Source organism: Dromiciops gliroides, chromosome 1 (genome assembly GCF_019393635.1).
Source record: "Dromiciops gliroides isolate mDroGli1 chromosome 1, mDroGli1.pri, whole genome shotgun sequence".
Classification (NCBI taxonomy): Eukaryota; Metazoa; Chordata; class Mammalia; order Microbiotheria; family Microbiotheriidae; genus Dromiciops; species Dromiciops gliroides.
This window is the reverse complement of record NC_057861.1, coordinates 461,724,087-461,747,739: the sequence shown is the minus strand read 5'-3', so window position 1 is coordinate 461,747,739 and position 23,653 is coordinate 461,724,087. Positions and strand designations below refer to the sequence as shown.

Below are 23,653 nucleotides of genomic sequence, written 5' to 3'. Positions count from 1 at the left end.
TTTTGTTGGTCATGTATAGAAATGCTAATGATTTATGTGGATTTATTTTGCATCCTGCTATTTTGCTAAAGTTGTTCATTGTTTCAAGTAATTTTTGAATTGTTTCTCTAGGATTCTCTAAGTGTACCATCATATCATCTGCAAAGAGTGATAGCTTTGTTTCCTCCTTGCCTATTCTAATTCCTTTAATTGCTTTTTCTTCTCTGATTGCTAAAGCTAACATTTCTAGTACAATATTAAATAATAGGGGTGATAATGGACATCCCTGTTTCACCCCTGATCTTATTGGGAAGGCCTCTAACTCATCTCCATTCTATATAATGCTTGCTGATGGTTTTAGGTTACTACTGCTTATTATTTTAAGGAAAGCTCCACCTATTCCTAAGCTCTCTAGTGTTTTTATTAGGAATGGGTGCTGTATTTTTCAAAACCTTTCTCTGCATCTATTGAGATAATCATATGATTTTGGTTAGTTTTCTTATTGATGTGGTTGATTATGTTAATAGTTTTCCTAATGTTGAACCAGGCCTGCATTCCTGTTATAAATCCCACCTGGTCATAGTGTATTATCCTGGTGATCACTTACTGTAATCTCCTTGCTAATAACTTATTAAAGATTTTAGCATCAATATTCATTAGGGAAATTGATCTATAATTTTCTTTCTCTGTTTTTGCTTTTCCCGGTTTTGGTATCACCACCATATTTTTATTATAAAACGAATTTGGTATAACTCCTTCACCTATTTTTCCAAATAATTTGTATAATATTGGAATAAATTGTTCTTTAAATATTTGGTAGAATTCACATGTAAACCCATCTGGCCCTGGGGATTTTTTCTTAGGGAGTCCATTAATGGCTTATTCAATATCTTTTTCTAATATGGGCTTATTTAAGGATTTTATTTCCTTTTCAGTTAATGTGGGCAGTTTGTATTTTTGTAAATATTTATCCATTTCATTTAGATTGTCAAATTTATTGGTATACAGTGGGCAAAATAATTCCTAATTATTGATTTAATTTCCACTTCATTGGTGGTAACATACCCCTTTTCATTTTTGATACTGGTAATTTGGTTTTCTTCTTTCTTTTTATTAAATCAAATTAACAAATATGTTATCTATTTTATTGGTTTTTTCATAAAACCAGCTCTTAGTTTTATTGATTAATTCTATCGTTTTCTTGCTTTCCATCTTATTAATTTCTCCTTTAATTTTAAGGATCTCTAGTTTAGTATCTAATTAGGGATTTTTAATTTGTTCTTTTTCTAGCTTTTTAAGTTCCATGCCCAATTCATTAATCTCCTCTTTCTTTTTTATTCATGTAAGCAGTTAGAGCTATAAATTTTCCCCTAAGCACTGCTTTGGCTGCATCCCATAGATTTTGGTATGTTGTCTCATTATTGTCATTCTCTTGGATATAGTTATTGATTGTTTCTATGATTTGTTGTTTGACCTATTCATTCTTTAGAATGAAATTATTTAGTTTCCAATTGATTTTCAGTCTACTTTTCCATGGCTCCTTATTACATGCAATTTTTATTGCATCATGATCTGAGAAGGATGCATTTACTATTTCTGCCTTTCTACATTTGACTATGATGTTTTTGTGGCCTAATATATGGTCAATTTTTGAAAATGTGCCATGTACTGCTGAGAAAAAGGTATATTCCTTTCTATCCCCATTCAATTTTCTCCAGACATCTATCATGTCTAACTTTTCTAGTAATCTATTCACCTCTTTCACTTCTTTCTTATTTATTTTTTGGCTAGATTTATCTAATTCTGAGAGGGGGAGATTCAGATCCCCCACTAGTATAGTATTACTGTCTAATTCCTCTTGTAACTCATTTAACTTCTCCTGTAAGAATTTGGATGCTTTACCAATTGGCACATACATATTTAATATTGATATTACTTCGCTATCTATAGTACCTTTTAGCAAGATGTAGTTTCCTTCCTTATCTCTTTTAATGAGATCTATTTTTGCCTGTGCTTTGTCTGAGATAAGGATTGCTACCCCTGCTTTTTTTACTTTAGCCGAAGCATAATATATTCTGCGCCAACCTTTTCCCTTTATTCTGTGTGTATCAAATGTGTTTCTTGTAAACAACATATTGTAGGACTCTGGTTTATAATCCACTCTGCAATTTGCTTCCGTTTTATAGCAGAGTTCATCCCATTCGCATTCACAGTTATTATTACTGTCTATTCCCCTCCATTCTATTTACCCTCTTTGTACTTTTTCCCCCTTCTTTCACCCTATTCCTCCTCACCGACATTTTGCTTCTTACACCTGCCTCCCCCAATCTGCCCTCCCTTTTTATCACCCCCCTCCCTTTTCTTTACCCTTTTCTCCCTTGCTTTTGTCCTCCCTTCTTTCAGTCCCCCCCTTTCCCTTCCCCTTTTGCTTCCCTAAAGAATGAGCTAAGTTTTTTTATCCCAATGAACGTATATGTTATTCCCTCTTTGAATTAAATCTGATGAGGGAAGGGTTGAAACAATGTTCACCCCTCCCTTCTTTCCCTCTATTGTAATAGGTTTTTTTACCTCTTCATATGATGTAATTCACCTCATTCCACCTCCCCTTTCCTCTCCTCCCCATAGACTCCCTTTTTAACTCCTTAATTTTCTTTGTACCATCACATCAAAGACAATTTATATTTATACCCTTTGTGTAAACTCCTTCTCTCTGCCCAAGTACATTTACAATTCTCAAGAGTTATAAGTATTATCTTCCCGTGTAGGGATGTAAACAGTTTAACCTAATTGAGTAATGTTTTTTCCCTTTATTTACCTTTTTAAACTTCTCTTGAGTCTTATATGTTAGAAGATCGAATTTTCTATTCAGTTCTGGTCTTTTCATCAGGAAACATTGAAAGTCTCCAGTGTCATTGAATGTCCATCTTTTCCCCTGAAGAGAATGCTCAGTTTTGCTGGGTAATAGATTCTTGGCTGCAATACAAACTCCTTTGCCTTCTGGAATATCATATTCTAAGCCTTGCATTCCTTTAATGTTGAAGCTGCCAGGTCCTTAGCAATCCTGACTGTGGCTCCATAATATTTAAGTTGCTTCTTTCTGGCTGCTTGGAGTATTTTCTCCTTCAACTGATAATTCTGGAATTTGGCTACAATATTCCTTGGAGTTTCCCTTTTGGGGTCTCTTTCAGGAGGGGATCGGTGGATTTTTTCAATTATGATTTTATCCTCTGATTCTATAATATCAGGGCAGTTCTCCTTAATAATTCCCAAGAATATGGTGTCTAGATTCTTTTTCTGATCATGGCTTTCAGGCAGCCCAGTGATTCCCAAATTGTCTCTCCTGGATCTGTTTTCCAGATCAGTTGTCTTTCCAATAAGGTATTTCACATTTTCTTCTATTTTTTCATTCTTTTGATTCTGCTTGACTGATTCCTGGTGTCTCATGGATTTCTTATCTTCCAACTGTCCAATTTTAATTTTTAAGGCACTGTTTTCTTCAATGAGATTATGCACCTTTTTTCCATTTGGCCAAATGAATTTTTTTTTTTTTTTTAGTGAGGCAATTGGGGTTAAGTGACTTGCCCAGGGTCACACAGCTATTAAGTATTAAGTGTCTGAGGCCGGATTTGAACTCAGGTACTCCTGACTCCAGGGCCGGTGCTTTATCCACTGTGCCACCTAGCTGCCCCCAAATGAATTTTTTAAGACATTGTTTTCTTCAGTGAGATTATGCATCTTTTTTTTCACATTTGGCCAGATGAATGTTTTAAGGAATTGTTTTCTTCATTCAATCTTTGTGCTTCCTTTTTTCCAAGCTGCTGATTTTTTTTCATAGTTTTCTTGTTTTGCTTTCATTTCTCTCCCCATTTTTTCTTGTACCTCTCTTAATTGATTTTTAAAATCTTTTTTGAGCTCTTCCAGGAAGGCTTTTTTTTCTTGAGACCAATTCACCTTCCCTCTTGAAGTTTCACATGTAGGCAATTTGAGAGGATTGTCCTCATCTGAGTTTATGTTTGCCTCTTCCCTGTTGATAAAAAAGCTCTCAATGGAAAGGTCTCTTTTTTGCTTCTTACTCATTATTGAAGCTTATTTATTTATTTTTTAAGTTGAGGTCTGCTCTGGGGGCACCAGGGTCCCTGCTTTGAGCTTCTTGTGCTGGTGTATAGGTGCTGTGTCACTGGCATTTTACACTGAAGCATCTATGGTGTGTGCTGGGATCAGTAGGCCTAGTCATGCCTATCCTATCAATGGCCCTCCAGCTGGCAACCTGCCCTCTTGGCTGGTGCAGGTGGGTTTCACCACTGTCCTTCTGTACCACCAGATTTTTGAGCCAGTATCCTGGGGCCTCAGTTGCTTGGCTGTGGCCCACAGCTTCCTGCTGAGTTGCCCTGACCCCCTCGGCATGGTGCTGTCCACCTGTGCTGCGCCTCCCTTTTGTCTGAGTCAGACCAACCTTTCCTGAAGTCTTCTAAATTATCTCTGGTTGGAAGACTGTGTCTCTCTGTCCCTTTACAGGTTCTGTAGTTTCAGAATCTGTCCAGAGGCTTGATTTAATGTCTTTTTTGAGGGAAGAGAAGGAGAGCTCAGGCAGCTTGCTGATTCCTCTCTGCCATCTTGGCTCCGTCCCTCATGATTACATCTTTAAAATAAAGTTAAGGGGTAAGAGGAATGCAGTGGAAGAAAGGGAAAGGGAGATGTGTAATGGGATAAAGTAGCTCACATAAAATAAAAAAGAAGAAGCTTATGGACTGAAGAGGAAGATGGGGAAGTAGTAGGGGAGTGAGTGAACCTGACTCTCATCAGAATTGGCTCAAAGAGGGAATAAAATACACACTCAAGTGGGTATAGTAATATATCTTGCCCTGAAGGAAAGTGGGAGGGGAAGGGAATAAGGGGGGAGAGGTGTAAGAAGAGAGGACAGATTGGGGGGAGGCATTAAAAAGCAAAACACTTTTGAGGAGGGATAGGGTAAAAGAAGATAGAAAATAGAGTAAATATCAAGAGGAGGGAATAGGATGGAGGGTAAGACAGCAATAGTAACTGGGAAAGAAATGATGAGTGGGATGCAATCAGAAGGACTTATGAAAAATTCAACCCATCTACAGAGAAAGAACTGATGGTATCTGAATACAGATTGAAGTATATTTTTTTTGTTATTTCCTCTTTCTAAAGTTATTTTGTCTGTTTTATTTTACAATCTGAGTAATGTGGAGCTGTTTTGTATGACTGAACATATATAACTTATATTGAATTACTGGATTTCTCAGGAACAGGGGAGGAGGGAGGAAGAAAATTTGGAACAAAAAGTTTTAAAAAATCAATGTGAGGGAAAGCTAGGTGGTTCAGTGGATAAAGTACCAGCCTTGCATTCAGGAGGACCTGCATTCAAATCTGGCCTCAGACACATGATACTTACTAGCTATGTGACCCTGGGTAAGTCACTTAATCCCCATTGCCTCGCCAAAAAAAAATCAATGTCAAAAATTTTATTTTTACATGTAACTTTGGGAAAATTCAAAATAAATAAATAAATTTAAATTTTTTCAAAAAAGGAAAAGGTACCCTAAAAATTGTCTCCTTACCCAACCCTGGCTTGATTATCACAGCAGGTTGAAATACAAAGAAATATACAAAAACTTCTGCAAAGTTGATTCCTTTCACTAACAGTATATGGAATATGTGTACACTTCTAGACAACATGAAATCCAGTAGACCTGAAAGGCAAACAGCTCTTGTTGTGAGAGAATTCAGCAGTTGTTGCATCCAAATAGCAGCCCTGTGTGAATCAAGGCTGGCAAATAAAGGCCAGCTTATTGAAGTCAGAGCTGGATATACTTTTTTCTGGAGTGGCCACAGTGAAGATGAGCACTGTGAAGCTGGCATAGGCTTTACAATCAAAACTAATCTAGTCACAAGCTTGTGTGCTCACCAAAATGAATGAATGACAGGACTGATTACCATTTGTAGGAAAACACCATGCCACCATTATGAGGGCCTATACTCCAACTATGACTAACCCTGATGAAGTCAAAATAAAATTTTATGAGGACCTGGAGACCCTTATCATCAATGTGCCAAAAGAGGCCAAGCTAAAATTTGACTTTCAAATACAAGACCCTAAAGAAATATAAAAAGGTAAACAGGAAAAAGAAATCATGAGGGAGGTTAAAAGGTTAAACTATTTACATTCCTACATGGAAAGATGATAATTCTAACTCATAAGAACTTTCTCAGTATTAGAGCAGCTTAAAGGAATAAATTTAGATAGAGGGCACAGGTCTGAACTGAATATGAAGGGATAACATCTGTAAAACAATTATTTTTTTTTTTGTGGGGCAGTCAGGGTGGGGTGGCATGCCGAAGGTCGAACAACTGGTGGGTGTCTTGTGTCTGAGGCTAGATTTGGACTTGGATCCTCCTGGGCCCAGGGCAGTTTCTTTGATCACTGTGTCATCTAGATGCCCCATGATGGCATCTTTAAAATAAAATTAAAGGGTGAGAGGATTGCACTGGGAGAAAGGGAAGGGTAGAGGTAGAATGGGGTAAATTATCTTACATAAAAGGAGCATGAAAAATCTTATATAGTGGAGGGGAAGATGGGGAGGAGTAGGGAATGAATGAGTCCTACTCTCATCAGAATTGGCTCAAAGAGGGAATAACATCCTCATGTATGGGTATAGTAATATATCTTGCCCTTTAGGGAATGGAGGGGAAGTGGATAAGGGATGAGGGGTGAAGGAAGGGAGGGCAGATTGGGAGAGAGGCAGTCAGAAGCAAAACACTTTTGAGGATAGAGAGGGTAAAAGAAGATAGGAAATAGAGTAAATATGGGGAGGGAATAAGATGGAGAGTAATACAGTTAGCAATAGTAACTGGGGGGGGGAAATTGAAGCAGAAACAAGAGCAATGTAAGAAGAGGTTGATGGTGATCATGACTATGATACTTACTTTAATGGGCTATGGGCTATTGTGAAGAAAATTCTTTGTCAGGTATAAGGTAGCTATTGCAATAATAAACCTCATGGGTGTTTTGTAAGGAAATCTCCCTTTAAAGTACTATATAAATGTAGTTTACTAAAAAAAAAATGTGCAGGATGCTATCAGAAAAACCTGGAAAGACTTACATGAGCTGATGCAAAGTGAAATGTACTGTATACAAAATAACAGCAATATTGTAAGATGATCTGCTGTGAATGAAAGTTATTTTCAGTAATGCAATGATCCAAGACATCTCTGTAGAACTTATGAAAAATGAAATCCATCTATACAGAAAGAACTGATGGTATCTGAACACAAATGAAAATATATATTTTTTTGTTTTTCTTGCTAGTTCCTTTTTCTAAAGTTTTTTGTCTGCTATATTTTGCATAACCGCACGTGTATAACATATTGAATTGCTTGAGTTCTTAAGGGGGGATAGGAAGGAAGGAAGAGAACACAAAATTTTAAAAATCGGTGTTACAATTTGTTTTTACATGTAAGATGGGGGTGGGAATTCCAAAAAATAAATAAACAGATAAACAAATTAATTAATTAATGACTAGATGAATGAATGAACAAATAATTAAATGAATGAAAAAATAGATAAATAAATAAGTATCGTAATTAAAAAAGAGAGAACATACTTATAATTCTGCTAAAGCAGGCTCAGACTCCAGGCAAAGCAGGGAGTCCTTGGCATCAATGGAATTGGATTCAACAACAGTAATGGCCACATACAACTGAAGACTTGTGCATCTCATGACTTTCTCATCAATACCACTATCTTTCCTTTAGTTAAATGCAATAAGACTTCATATATGCACCCTTTGCATAGATGCAACATTGGCATTTAATAGACTATGTGATTGTAAGAAGAGACATACAGAATGTGAGAATGATGAAGGTAATGTGTGGTGCAGAATGCTGAACTGATCATAGACATCCTCTTCAAGGTAAATATTTCAATTCAACAAAAGCAGCATCCTCAAGGCAAAATGACTACCAGAAGACTTAATGTCAACAGATTTGAGCCCTTCTCTGAGCAGGAACAGTTTGTTTCTAACTTGGAGGGAAAGTTGAGCCAACACATGGTTGGCAAAAGTGGAGCAGAAAAGGAATGGGGAGCTTTCAGAGATTTGGGGTATGGCACTGCATTTGGTCATCTGGGTCAGAATACTCACAAACATCAGGACTAGTTTGATAAAAAATGATGGGGAAATTCAGAAGCTATTAAATGAAAAATGAGAACTCCAAAGGGCTTATCATCAGGATAGTATGTCCATCTCTAAGAAGGTAGGATTTAACTCCCAAAGTAAAGTACAAGCAAAGCTGAGACATGCAAAATTCTTGGCTCAATAATAAGGTAGATGAAATTCAATGTTTTTCTTAAATAAAAGGTTTATTCACTCCAGGATCAGGGTGGTTGCTTAGTCAAAGAGACAAAGCCCACGTCATCATCAGACTCTTCTGACTTGTCCTTCTTTTCTTCCTTCTTCTCCTCTACAGCAGCAGTAGCAGCACCAGCAGCAGCTGGGGCAGCAGAACCAGCACTGGCAGCAACAGCAACAGCACCACCGGAGGGCATGGAGGCCAGCTTACTGCTCCCTTGCACAATCACATCTTCGATGTTCTTGCCGCTGAGCTCGCCCATGACCTTCTTCATGAAATTCAATTTTATGCTGATAGTAACAATCCAAAACAATTTTTTGGTGCCGTGAAGGCTATTTATGGGTCAAAAACATATTGTGCATCTCAATTACTCAGTCCTGATGGAACCACATTGAGTAGTGATATTGACATGATCCTAAAGAAATGGTGAACACTTTCATAGGGTTCTCAATAGACCATCATTAGTTAATGCCGAAGTCACTGACCATTTACATTAGGTAATCCCTCTAGTCAAATTTCCAACTGAAGAAGACATTTTGAATGCCACTGGGATCCTCTCCTGGGGCAATACACCTGGTTCTGGTTTCATTTCAACTGAGATTTACAAGGTGAGGGATCCACTGCTAATACAAAAACTGACTGAAATTGTTGTACTCCTGTTAAACCTTGATAATGTACCACTGCCATGCCAGGAAACTGAATCACTTCTATTTGAATTGTCTTAGGAAGATTCTGAAGATCACCTGGCAGGGTAAGATACCAGACACTGAGGACCTTTCTCAAACTAATCTGCCAATCATTCAAACTCTACTGAAGAGAACACAACTCTGATAGGCTGGCCACATTGTTTGAATATCAACTGTAAGCTTTCCTAAAGATTATTTTATGAAGAACTCACACAGGGAAAGAGCTCCCATGGTGGTCAGAAGAATATATATGGACATTCTCAAGGTCTCTTTTAAGAACTTTGGAATTGATTGCGTGGAAACACTGGTACAGGACACCCAGCATCACATGACCTCATAAGAGATGAGTACTTTACTGAGCAAAGCAGAATTGAATTTGGTCAAAAGAAACAAGAGATGTGCAAATTTAGAGAATACAACCCAAATGTTCACATGGCCTATTTATGTGAGACCCGTGGTAGAGCATTCCAAGCTCTTATTGGTCTGAACAGCCACAGTCAGACAAATATATTGACTCTAACATAGTGGCCTAACATATCAGTCCTCTTCAAGAGCAAAGGACAATATCTCTCCATTCCTGAATTAAACTCAAGAATGCAGTTTTCCCTCCTACTTAGTTTAAAGGTATGACTTAAAGGGAATATTATCACTCATGTTGTTAGCTCCAGGGACAACTGTTTGCCATTTTTATGCCCTAATCATATTAATTTGTTCCATCCACCCCAAAGATATGTCACTTATCCTTCCCTGTCCTTGTACAGTTATAGGAGATTTTATCTCCCCCAAGGGGACAGTGTGGACAATTGTACTGATTCACTAGCAAAGATTAAAAGAGGCAGATGAGTCCCATAAAACAATTAACATTCCTTAATTATTCAGAGAGGGCACAATTAGCCACACCTGAATGACATCCCACTTTTTTTAGTATGGCCAATTATAATGTTTCCCACCTACCTAGACCCCTTCCTTTCCTGTGTGTCAATAAAGAGAATCCTCTCCTCCTTCTCATTAGGGTCACTGGCTTTACTGAAGTGACCAATCTAATCCACTTTGTTAATAAAGACATCACTGTTAAACTGATTTTGCTCAAAGTATATACCTCAGTTTACCTTTATTGAATTTACTCACAACAGAACCTACCAAAATATATTACCTAAGATACTAACAAATCTTTCCTGACTGTTGGGGAAATAAAGTAATCTCTGTTTTTAACTTATTTTTCCTTTAGGAAAATATATCTTAATATTCCAGTAACACTGTGGGGCTCCCACCTCAGAAAGTCAGAAAGTACTTGCTTTTCTTGGCTGTCCAATGTAAAAGAATTTAAGGTCTAAGATTTTAAAACACTGTACTAATAAAAGTTTGCCTAAACAAGACATTTGTTTAGGAGAAGGGAAGTAACAATGGGTTTATTTTGGCATGTCCTGGTGGTCTGGTAACCCAATTGTTTACTTTGATATTCAGAAAAAAAAAACAGAAGAGAAATTATGGAGGACAACTTTGCCTTTTAATGTTCAATTACTAGTGATTACAAAGGAGTTGAAACAAAGTTGGAGCTCATAGACTGGTGAATGACTGAAAAAACTGTGATATATGAATCTACCAGAATATTTTAATGCAGTAAGAAATTGATAATATGAGGAATCTGAAGAAACAGGGGGGAAGATTTTTAAGAACTGATGTAGACTAAAGTTAGCAAAATCAGGAGAACCATTAAGTGAAATGACAACAAAATGATTATAAAGGACACTAAAAAGAAGAGAAATTGCAAAAGAGAGTGATTGCAATGACCAGTCATTGTCCCACAGAAACAAATGATGAAACACACTTTTCTCCTTTCAGCAGAGGGAGCAGAGATAAGTGATTATGGAAATAGAATACTGCATATATTACCCCTTTGACTTAATAATTTTTATGAAAGTGGTTGAAAGGGACATGCTTTCACAATCTTTCCACATTTAGTCCTGTTAACCTGTAAATTAGTGAAACAATCAATATAGAATAAATAAGGTCTTTAATCAGGGCAGAGGATGCTAGGAATACCCAAAGATGGGAGGACAAGGTTTATATGGGGTAACAGAAAAAAGGGAACTAAAAGACTGCTCTTGAATCTAGTATAGAAACTACTTAACTACTTAATGTAAATGAACCTTTAACAAAGGGAATTATAAGACTGTCCCTTAAGAGAAGAAGATACTTAACTCTCAATAGAAACTACGTAAAGTAATAAGAGGTTAAATGATTTTCCTAAGACAACACAGCTAATAAATGTCAAAGGTGGTACCTGAACCCAAGTCTTGTGGCTCCAAATCCTTGTTCTTTCCACTGTGTCATTACGCTATTAATAACCCACATGTTCATTTGCTCAAAATAAGATAGAATTCCTTTGTTTTTGGACAGGAGATCAGATAGATTCCGAGTGAGATGGAACCAACGAGATCAACTAGTTAAATACCCCACCAGGGCCAGCACCCTGGTGAGAACACTCCAGCTACTCCTCATAGGGTAGATACAACAGAAAACACAGCCACACTGTGGCCTGTGGCTCTTCAAGGCACTGATCCATGGTTGTTCGAAACTGGCAGAGGCATACTACTACTACTACTACTACTACTACTACTACTACTACTACTACTCAATTTATGCATGAAGTAACCGAGGTCCTCAGAGGTCAAATGACTTGCCTAAGCAGGCAGCTAGTTGGCACAGTGTATAGAGTACTGGCCCTGGATCCAGGAGGACCTGAGTTCAAATCAAGCCTCAGACACTTGATACTTACTAGCTTCATGATCCTGGGCAAGTCACTTAACCCTCATTGCCCCATGCCAAAAAAAAAAAAAAGACTTAAACTAAGATGATTACCTAAATGATTACCTAAAAGTATTTGAATCAGGAATTGAATTTAGGTTCTATGATTACAAGGGCAAAGTTTGCTGTTGCATTTTCACCAAATGGGATTTCTAATAACTAACTATTACATTTGCCAATATCAATCCTCCATTTCTTTTCTATAGCAATCTAGCCTTAGGAACTCTAAGCAAATGTCAGTAGTCAGATAATTAGAGGGGCTCAGAGAAGAATAGAATCTAGGTTGAGCATTAAGAATTAGAAAAAAGCACGAGAGACCTTCAGAGAGGAAACATTCAAGGCAGAGCCCATTGTCTATAAGTGACTAACTATCAAAAGACTTCTCAGAAACAATACAATTTACAATATAACTTGAAGATGTTACCAATGAAATTAATGTGCTTTTCTAAGATGGAACTGAGAATCAGATAACCTATAAGTTTATCAATGTAAAACAAGAATTAATTTGGAAATTGTAACAACTTGAAAAATTGAAATATGTTGAAATTCAGAAGTAAATATGGGATGGCCAGAGTTTTAATAAAAATTGTGAACAGATAGTGGGTGGACATCAAAGGGTATAGGAAAATAGAATTTGTCAGTATATTTCCAATACCAGTCAGAGGAGAGATATGGGTCTCTTCTTTGAAAACATAGAATTGGAGCTACCCACTGGATGTCCATTTTGAAATGTTCCATAGGCGAAGTTAATGATGTGGAAGTGCTGTTCAGGAGAGAGGATAGGGTTGAATATATGGATCTCAGTGGCCTGAGTCAATTTTACTAGACTCTTAGCACCTCTGCACAAACTACCAAGATCCCAGACTTAACAGAGCCAAGAAAACTCCACAAGAATACACAGCTTAATGGTCTGTCTGACTACTTATCTACCTTAGTGTCATATAGAAAAAGAAATTGGTAACTATTTTCACATGATAGTTTTAAATTACTGGATTCTTTTAAATAGACTAAATAATGGCTACTAGTTGCTAACAAAGCATTTTATTCTTTGATTTTCTTGCTATAGTGTAGATCTCTATTGGCAAGGGATCATAAAGGTCCTTCATATTTCAGATGAAGAAACTGAGGCTCAGAGAGATTAACTTTCATGAGGTCCTATTGGCACTAAGAGTCAGAAAAGTAGGACTGAGGTTTGAACCTAGGTCCTGTAATGATTGGAGTGATGCCACCTGCTGCAGAGTTACTGTAGGAAAGCTCCTACATGAGGAGAAGGCATCGGAGGGGAAGCCATGTGGTCAGTTCCTTGGTGTCAGGAAGTAACGTTTGCTCGTGGGTACTATCTATAAAAGCTATCAGCCAATTAGCTTGGAGCTCTGTGTGTGTGTGTATAGATGGGATGTTCCCAGTTTCAGTGGAGGCTTGTGGGGCGAAGAAGAGGAAAGGCTTGCTCTCTTTCATCAAGACTCATGGAGAGTGGAGCAAAAAATGCTGGCTCCCTGAGATACATAGATGTAGGCATCTAGGCCTCCTTCTCTCTCTTCACCAAATTCTTATGCTCCTTAATAAATGCTTAAAAATCTAAAACTCTTGCTAAGGCTTCTAATTTATTGGGACCACTCATTAGATATTTTAGACAGTATAACTAAATAGCAACTTTACAATCCTCTGACTCAAGAATCAGTGTTTTTTTTTTCTTCTCTACTATGATGCTTTCTTTTTTCTACTTTTTTTCTTTTTCTTTTTCCCCAAGGGAAATGGGGGTTAAGTGACTAGCCCAGGGTCACACAGCTAGTAAGTGTCAAGTGTCTGAATCCAGATTTGAACTCGGGTCCTCCTGAATCCAGGGCTGGTGCTTTATCCACTGTATAACCTAGCTGCCCTAGGTTATACATCTAGAGAGAGGTATGAGGGACTTTAAAACATCTAGAGAGAGGTATGAGGGACTTTAAAAGAAGTTAAATCCAATCTTCATTTTTAAGTGAGAAAAGTGAGGTCCAAAGAAGAGTCACTTGGGGACAATCTTAAGATGCACCAAATAATGCCTTGATATGAACTGATTTCCATTTTCATCCATTATCATTTTTTTCCTTTCCCCAACAACATGCAAACAAATAAATGGACACATTGCTCTCCTAATAAGAGAACACAGAGCCAAACTCAATTCATAAAAAAAAATAATGGGCATCTTAAGGTAGAATGTTTAGAGAGCCACATGTTATCCTGAAGCAACAGATCAATGTCAGGTTCCATAAAATAACAAATTCATAAAATACTTGATGACAAATGGAGAAATGAGGCATACTTCCTATGGAAATATACTGAGAGAATATGTACTATTTTCATAGATATTCCCTAATTGATTTCTGCTAATGTCTAGGAAAGTTTAAACTGGAACCAAAAAAAAAACATAATATAGGCAAAAGCCAAATTTGAGAATATGGTATAGCTTTTAAGGATAATGCAAGATTATTGGAAAATATTATGGAACAACCTATATATCTTCACCTAGAATCTCCACCATTAACTTTTTGTTGGAACATACCAAAATAAAATATCACATTGTCCAGTCTTTCTGTTAAATGGCATTTGCAGTTTCATTAGCTCTCAAGCTCTATATGTTCATCATTAGGCAATACTTTTATGCTTTCTAGTATTTTGTAATTATTCCTCCGTGTCATCTGTGAAACTGATCTGCATGATTTTTCCCATTTTAAAGATGTGAAAAATGAGGCAGAGAAGGTTGGGAAATTCGCCAATACTTGGACTTACTTTTAATTGCATTTCCCAAATTAAGATATTTATTATCTAAATAAAGTGAATACTTGGGGCCTGACATTGAACTAGATTTGTAAAGCCACTAACCTGAGTAATCTATGGTTTTGTCATATGCAATTCTCTCAACACTAGACCTTCCTAAAAGTCTGCAGGATAAAGACTGAAGAAAGCCAAGATGGTGAGATGAGATGCACGTTTCTGATGGAGAGTCACTGGAAAGGAATTTTAGTGTGTTATACATTTGGTCATGAATGATATATATTTTCTATGAAAAACGGTTGTTAGATCTGCAACACAATCATCCTTTTGTTTCTCCTCCAAGATGGAAAACTTAAATATTTTCTTTGTAGAAGATTGATCTTCAGGTAATATTTTAAGTTGTATCTTGAAGGGAGAAATGATGGCTTGGGTGGAGCCAGCAATAGATAAAATAGTTGTATGAATATGGATATGAGGTAAGTTCGGCTACATATAAATTGAAGGAAGAACATAGATGGTGTAATGGAACACTTACAAACAGCAACTGGTAATAAATCACCCAGTTAGTCTTCAGTAAGCAGTTCATTTTTCAAGCATGAATAGTTGATATTCCCACAGATTTGTTTAACAGGGTATACATTAGAAATTTTCAAACAAGCCATGGAAAAATTTCATACTAATGGCAAAAGCAATCTACCAAGGAGAGAACAGAATTCCATGAGGGCTATTTTGGCATCATTCCAAAGATGACTTTACCATTGGAGTCCATATTATAACTTTCCAGAATAAAACTATAGTTTTATTGGATAATTTATGGAATCATAGTATGTTCATGAAGGAAGGTGTCTTAGGACTCATTTATTCCAAAGTGCTCATTAGAAAAATGAGAGAACTGAAGCTTAGGGTTAAGATGTAGTGAAACAATGGAATGGAAGTATCTAGAAGGGTTGTCACACCCACTGGAGTAAAAGGATGAGAGAGATTGCAAGATATGAGTAATGCAATGAGTACTCAGTTATAAAAAGGAATGACACATGTTTTAACTGAAACAGTGATGGTAGCACTAAGGTCAGAGCAGGAGGAGAAGCTGCCAAATGTGAAGGAAGAAAATGAAGTACACCCATGGATAGTCCTAATACTGCTGTGAGATGTACTAACATATTTATCCACCACCCTGGAAACCTAAATAATAACAAACTAATCATAAAAATAACAATGTTAATTGGATACTAGATGGGAATTTAAACTAATTTAAAATTACTGAGATTGTATTAGTATAATGGCATATTATTCTGCAGATCAGGAGATCTGGGCTAAGTGGTTAGGGAGACAGTCTATTTTACACTTCTAAAGAGTTTTATCTTTTACCTTTGAGCAGTATACCACGTTAATGGAATCTTAAAGAACTTTAAAAGAAATTTAACATTTGTTGTATCTTTTGTACATATTCCAATAGGTTCCTATTTTAACTCAGGATATTCCAAGCTCATTCCACCAGTCTCACCCTATTGGGTCTACTTTTTCTTCATATCAACACTGGAGCCTTGTATATGAAAGGTATGCAATATATCTTTGATAGGCATTCTGGGCAATTGTCAGTCATCTTGACCTTTGTCTTTTTTTTTTTTTTTTGCAGGACTATGAGAGTTAAGTGACTTGCCTAGGGTCCCACAGCTAGTAAGTGTCAAGTGTCTGAGGCCTGATTTGAACTCAGGTCCTCCTGAATCCAGGGCCAGTGCTTTATCCCCTGTGTCACCTAGCTGCCCTCTTGACCTTTGTCTTGCCACTGGACTCCAAATACTCTGGGGAACAAAGCAAGGCTGATGACTTTGCACAATTCTGTTTCATTCAAATCTAATTCGGATGCAAATCAAGACATGAAGCTTGTGATGTCTTTGGTCCTCTTCAAGAATGAAAGATGAACAAAAAAACAACAACATCAAGAACCACAAATTTGATGAGCTAAGGAATGAATGGATTCAGATAAGAGAGGAATTTCCACTCCCCTCACCCTTAAACACACTATCCCCCCATCCTTTCTAATGATTCCCTCACATGTCCTAAATAAATATTTCTTTTAGCTTCTCTTTGGTTATATGACCTATGTTGTATAAACAACTAGCATATTATTTTATGACTTATATGGCAGGAATATCTCTTCATCCTTGGGAGAATCATCCATGACAGTCAGAACACAGAAAATATCAGACAACTAAAAGAAATAAGGAGTCTTGTATTCCTTTTCCAACACTAGATATGTAGGAAATTACCCTAAATCTTTGTTCCTCAGTTTCTTCCTCTATAAAATGGGAATAATTACATTAAATTCTACTTGTACTATAAAAATAAATGGAGTTTAATGTGGGAATGCTTGCACAATAATTGAGATAACATACAATGTAATTTCATTATGCTGAGGAAGGGAATAGCAAAACAATTACAAGTGACACGTTGAAATTTTTCTCCAAGATCAGTTATGTCTGAGACACAAGAGCACAATTCCTTTTTGTAACAAGGGTTTGACACATTCTCAGACCAACTAATGGGAGATCTAATCATGGTAGTGAGGACTACTATCAGCATGGACATTCTGAATCAATTTAGGACATGTTTGGGAGCAGCTTCTTTCCAACCAGAACTACCCACATCTTTAAATCCACCTAAGACAGTCTTTCGATTTCATGTAGTCCAAGAGTAAAGGTCTTCTTCACACAAAGCAGGTATCATCTGGGGAAGAAAGGACCCAAGGGCCACTTTCGCCTCCCCTTAAGTACTGTGGTTCTGAAAAATGGGCTTGATGTTTTGGTTGTTTCCTTTGTCCTTTTCAGTTCTAGATATAGGGAATGGAATCACTTATCCAGTAGCTAGAGCTATAAGAACCCTGAATCCCAGGATTCTAAACCAGGTACTGCAACAAATCTAACAGGGAAGTCCTGACATACTAGAGTGTAGGAGGGCAGGCCAAACAATGCTTCGGAATTTAGAACCTTGGACTTAGAACTTAGTAGAACTAATTCTATGTAGGAAATGAGGTAAGTTGTTAATCTAATCACACTTTCTCTTCCCAGAGACAGTAATATAGCAGGTTTTATGCCCTGGAACTGCTGGGGTTAATATTTGTATATTTACTCTTGTTATATCATTAAAAGTCAATTTTTAGGGGCAGCTAGGTGACACAGTGGATAAAGCACCAGCCCTGGATTCAGGAGGACCTGAGTTCAAATTTTGCCTCAGATACTTAACACTTACTAGCTGTGTGACCCTGGGCAAGTCACTTAACCCTCATTGCCCTGCAAAAAAGAAAGAAAGAAAGAAAGAAAGAAAGAAAGAAAGAAAGAAAGAAAGAAAGAAAGAAAGAAAGAAAGAAAGAAAGAAAGAAAGAAAGAAAGAAAGAAAGAAAGGAAGGAAGGAAGGAAGGAAGGAAGAAAGAAAGAAAGAAAGAAAGGAAGGAAGGAAGAAAGAAAGAAAAGAAAGAAAAGAAAAAGGTCAAGATGATGGACAATTGCCCAGGATGCTCATCAGATATATTGCATACCTTTATATACGAGCCTCAAGTGTTGATATCAAGAATAAGCAGACCTAATATGGTCAGCCTGGTGGGATGAGCTTGTAATATCCTGAGTTAAAACAGGAACCCTCATTGCCCAGCAAAAAACAAAAAACAAAAAAGGAAATTTTTTAAAAGTTATTCTAAGTAGTTAAATGGAGGTAACAGTCTTGGATTCCTAAAATGGATGAGACACAATCAGTGGAGGCTTCATCAAAGGCATAGACAAGATATCCTCCCAAAACCTTAGGGGTACTGGAGAACCCTGATGGTGGTCATAATGGCCTTCAAGCAGTGGTGGCTAGAGAATTCCTACTATACTTTCTTATGCCTTTGATTTCCTTTGATGTAATTGATTATTAATCTTCCTAGTTATCATAATAATTAGTGTTCTGTAAATTCAAATATTATTTTTTAAAAAATTTAAATTCCAATATTATTTTAAGACTTGCTATTATCACAGGTAATTTTCCTTGCCTCACTAGTAGTTCATGGAAGGAGATAAGGGTCATTTCTGGTTAATGTTCTGAGTTTTCCCAATGTAATGAGGTTATCAGAGATGAACATTTCTTTGGAGATAGCTGAGGGTTCAGATCCTAAATGAGTTTGTGGGCAAGCTTTTGAGAGGATACAGAAAGTCTAATGATTGACCAACTTGGATTCAGGAAAACCAGCTCTAATCACAGAAACTGGTCCACTCCATGATCTAGAAAATTTTATAGAGCTAGATTCCTCCCCTAGCCTTCCTTTTCACTTTCTCCTGCCCAGACGACAGGTCAGTACATAAGGCCTTGTTTTGGGGATAGAGGTATGGAGGTTATGTACATGTGAAATCTCTTCCCACCAAGACCTTGGTCACCTTGGCACAAAGGTCAGGAGTGTTGCATATTCTTATGTAATCCTGGGAGAAATTGCATACAGAAGAACATGGCAAAAGGAAAAATATGCATATCCATTCAGGCCAAAAAGGGAGTTCCTTAGGGCTTGCTTCTTAGGTGACTCCAAGTTGAAGTTCTTAGCATGCTATTGTAGCAAATATGTTATGGCCCACTATTCCAGAGCAAGGCATATGAAATCTCCCCCTCAGAATCCTAGGTTACATGAAGGGTTGGAGATGTCTCCTCTATTGTCACTGTTTGAGCCCCCATTGGTGTGTCAGCATCTCCACCAGTGACTAGCATTCTAGTTCCACTTATCCATTTAACACTAATTAGCTGTTTACAAAGGGATAGTTACTTCAAAGATATAGCAAGAACAAAAATACAAAAATTTCCCCAAATACCTCAAAGACATACTCTCCCCTATCTTACTTTGATCTCTGGGGAAAATGAGCTCAAACTTACTTCTGTTTCTAAATAATGTTGTCCCACTAAGTTCACATACAGATATAGCATGACCAATGGATGAATCCTTGTCTCAGCTACTACTGGGCTTGGTTTCAAATGTCTATCCCAAAGAAAACTCCTTGATTCTTGATCCTTAAAAAGATGAAGTCATTAAAGAACAAGTATCCCATATCCTGATATTCTCCTCCTTCCCCCATCTTGGAACAATGCTCTGTGGTTAGTAGGTTTTAAATAAATGTTCATTGATTAACTGAATTCTACCAAGCTATCTACCATATGTGGAATACACTTTCTCCCCCTCTTAAAATTCCTGGTTTATTTCAAAGCTCTGTTCAAATATCTTTAGATGCCAATATGATATGAATAAATGTTTATAATTTGGGTCTATGAAAATCGATAGCTATAATTTCAAAATTATAGCAATGTTTTCTTCTCTCAAATATAAGGATCAGCTCTTCTGCAGGACTACTTTTGTAAATAATGTTGATTGTGGGTAGAAGGATGATGTATGTTCTGTAATTTTGGGACAAAATTCCAGCGGATTTGTAGAGGAGCTATTCATCCACAGCATTAGAACTTGGCCCATTGCCCAAGACTTTTGATAGTATAAAGTCATAGAGATTAATCTATTCCTTTTTGTGTGTGTGTGCACATGTATATTTCAAAGCCTTCTTTCTCCCCTAAAACCTGTTTCTTTTTTTTTTCAATTTTTTCCTCTTTCCCCCTCTTTTTCTTAGATGCCACAACAGGCTTCTTGAACACTCAGTCAACTATCATTCATTAGGTGTCTGCTATGTGCAAAGCACAAACAAGTTTTTAAAAGTCCATTAAAAAAAAGAAAGAAAGAAAAAATGAGTTCTGCCTCTAAAAATAGCCATGGGTTAATGGGAAAAACAACATACAAACAATTCTATACAGACAAAATAAGTACAAGATAAATTGGGAACAGTCTCAGAAAGAAAGGCCAAAGTTTAGGAACAAATGGGAAAGACTTCTTGCAGAACCTTAGATGAGACTTTGAGGTAGCATGGGAAAGCTAGGAAACAAGACATGAAATGAGAGAGCATTCCAGGGATGCGAGATAGCCCTGCAAATCAGAAGATTTGCCAGGAAGAGAAATTAGGTCAGTTTGAATAGATCACATGGTACACAGTGAGGATTAAGGTATAGGAAAGCAGGAAAGGTAGAAGGGTACAGTGACTCGTGTGGAAACAAGGAGGGGGGAGCCCAGACTCTATGATTTTTGTTGTTGTTGTTGATTATTGTCCTTAGGTGACCAGGAAGCTGCATCAAGAAAGTAGTTGCCAATCAGTTCCCAGGGATAGCTTTGTTTCCTCTTAGGGAAAACACATCCCTTTCTCAAGAAGGAAGGAGATTGTATGGGTGTAACCCATGTTGTGGGGGAATACTGATAGATATTATTCCTATCAGACTTAGACTCAAGCCTCTTTACCATCCTGGTTGCCATTCTTTGGACAGACTGGTTTATCAATGTCCTTTTAATTAAAAAAAAATTTTGTGTGTGTGTGTAATGTTTTTGTTTTTTTTATTGAGACAATTAGGGTTAAGTGACTTGCCCAGGGTCACACAGCTCCTAAGTGTTGAGTTTCTGAGGCCGGATTTGAACTCAGGTACTCCTGACTCCAGGGCGGGTGCTCTATCCACTGAGCCACCTAGCTGCCCCTGCGTGCAATTTTTAAACTAACTTTTTGAGTTGAAATATCAAATCTGCACAGTGCTGTCCCTTCACAGAAGGCAAGGAACTGCTAGTTCATCATGTAGGAGTCCGTCCTCAGTGCTGTAGGCTATAAAAGTGGGCCTCCTTCAGAATCTGGCTGATGTGAAAATAAGGACCTTGGCATAGTGCAGACTGCTCCTGCAAGGACTGAGGGGTATTAGGGCTGGATCCCGTAATGATCTGTTTTAAAGTGCTTTCTTGAACACTTCCCCTGTCTGGACTATTGATGCTGCTGCTGTTACCACCACTGTCAATGCTTGAAGACGCACAGAACACTTCGTTTCCTCTTCATCTGTTTTCTTTACTGTTTTTCGTTACGGGTGCTGTCTCTGTATCCCAGGAGTCCTGAAAGACAGGGTTTCTGCTACTCCGTTTGGTCTGAGGGAGATGACTGTCTTCTTCATTCCCCTTCCTTCTTTTCCTGGGGCGGAGGCGTTCGCTCATGGCAGCTGATGGAGGGGAGCGAAGGCACGTCACCTGGCGGGGAGATCTGTGGGGAGGTATTAGGTGTAAGCGAGGTAGTGGCGACCGCCGCCCCCACGCCCTCCCCTCTGGTCTTATCTTTCTCTACCGCCTTCCTCTACAAGGTCAGAGTAGCCCTCCACCTGACCCGCACCACCACGACTTCCGGCGTCTCCCTGACGTCCCCACCCCTCATCATCAATGTCATTTTTAAACCACAGCTCCCAGAATCGAACACAATATCCCAGAAGAAGTCTAATGAGGACATCATTGAGTTGTTCTGATTGGAGAGGAAGTACAAGTTCATCTAACCCACTATTTCTGGTCATTCTTGCCTTCTCCCCCTCATATCTGCCGACCTTACCTCCACCATTTTTCCCTCTTGCTCAGGGAGTAGTAATCAAATAAATGTTACCACTATTTCTGGAAAGGTCCAGGGGCCAGTTTGAACTGGTTTGTGAGAGCTTAGGGTTAATTTTTTTAGTGTGATCAATGATACCAGGGAAACCAGGAAACACTACAAATCAAGGCTCAATTTATTTTTTGTTGTTGATTATCTAGACTTAAAGTGATATAAAGTATTACCAAGCCAGATTAAATTTAAAAGTATGTGACACAAGGGGCAGCTAGGTGGTGCAAAGGATAAAGCACTGGCCCTGGATTCATGAGGACCTGAGTTCAAATCCAGCCTCATAAACTTGACACTAACTGTATGACCCTGGACAAGTCACTTAACCCCAATTGCCTCACACACACACACAAAAGTATGTGACCCATAGCTTTTTTTTTTCTGGAAAGCTGGATGTTAAACACTTATCAGTACATGTTTGGACATGAAAAGCTGCTGTTTTATAGATCTACTCAAAATCTCTGTGATTCCTAACCAAAGATCCCTTCTCTGATGAACATTTCCATTCATACCCTTCAATTAACTTCAGCATAAAAAAGTGGAGAATGGCAAAATACCAGGCCACTACTAAATAACGAGGCAAACATAGTAGACTGTATCATGCTTATACTCCTGTGGTGCTTGAAGCTCCACATTTCCCTAGTCTTACCTCTGACCCCTCCTTCCTTGTTTCATCTTCATAAGGCTTACAAAGCTTTCTCCTTAGCTCGCATTCCTTCTCTCTGACTTAAAGAGCTTATCCTCTTCCAATTTTAATGATCATGTCCATACAGGTGACTCTCAAATGTTAGCCCAACCTCTCCCCAAAGGTCCAGACCCACATTTTACCTATCTCTTGGACATATCTACATGGATGTCTAGATGGCACCTCAATTTCAACATGTCTAAAACAATTCCTTTATTATGCCTCCCCCCAAGAAAAAAATATCCTCATTCTGACTTTCCTATTTTTTTTTTTGGTCATCATTAACCCAGTCAACAATGCTCAAAATCATGGCATTAACTTTTACTCTTCTCTCTCTGTGGTCCCCACATGGAATCAGTGGCCAAGTCTTGCCTATTCTACTTTTGCAATGTCTTTATATTGTCCCTCCTTTCCTATTTCAACTGACCTTACCTAATTACTGGCTCTGCCTCAGCTGCTTTATTAGCCTTTTGAATGGTCTTCCCACACAACCTTCAAGATCTTGGTGAAATGGGCTCCCTCTAGAGAACACAAAACTTTTTGTAATTACCTCATGCTTATCACTATCTATTTTATTTATCCCTACAGTTACCACATATCTAAGGCATCAAGTTGCAGACTTGTATGTGTTTCATATAGTAGGGACTATGCATTAAATACTTTTTTTCTTTTATCAATAAAAACAACTTCAATATGTATATCATAAGTATTTTCTTCAAGAAGAGAGGCAGAAGGCACTGGAAATAGTGAGCACTGAAAAAGTACTACATAAAAATGAAATTAGCTCTATCTTAACAAAACAAGAAACAACTTGGGCATCTTTTCAGAGCTGTGGGTAGTCAGATCAACTAAATAGAGCAAAGGTCAAA

The 23,653-nt window shown here is 37.7% G+C and overlaps 1 protein-coding gene and 1 pseudogene across 1 annotated transcript; both read right to left on the bottom strand.

Annotated features, from left to right (window-relative positions):
- Nucleotides 1-8,374: 8,374 nt before the first annotated feature.
- Nucleotides 8,375-8,623, bottom strand: LOC122750393 (60S acidic ribosomal protein P2-like). Its single transcript, XM_043997117.1, has one exon. It carries the CDS (start codon nucleotides 8,621-8,623, stop codon nucleotides 8,375-8,377), a length of 249 nt encoding a protein of 82 aa, XP_043853052.1.
- A 12,641-nt stretch (nucleotides 8,624-21,264) lies between these two features.
- LOC122737308 lies at nucleotides 21,265-21,672 on the bottom strand (annotated as a pseudogene).
- Between the last annotated feature and the right edge of the window lie 1,981 nt (nucleotides 21,673-23,653).

Excerpts from the sequence above, each read along its gene's own strand:
- LOC122750393 (XM_043997117.1), bottom strand. The coding sequence starts at position 8,623 with ATGAAGAAGGTCATGGGCGAGCTCAGCGGCAAGAACATCGAAGATGTG.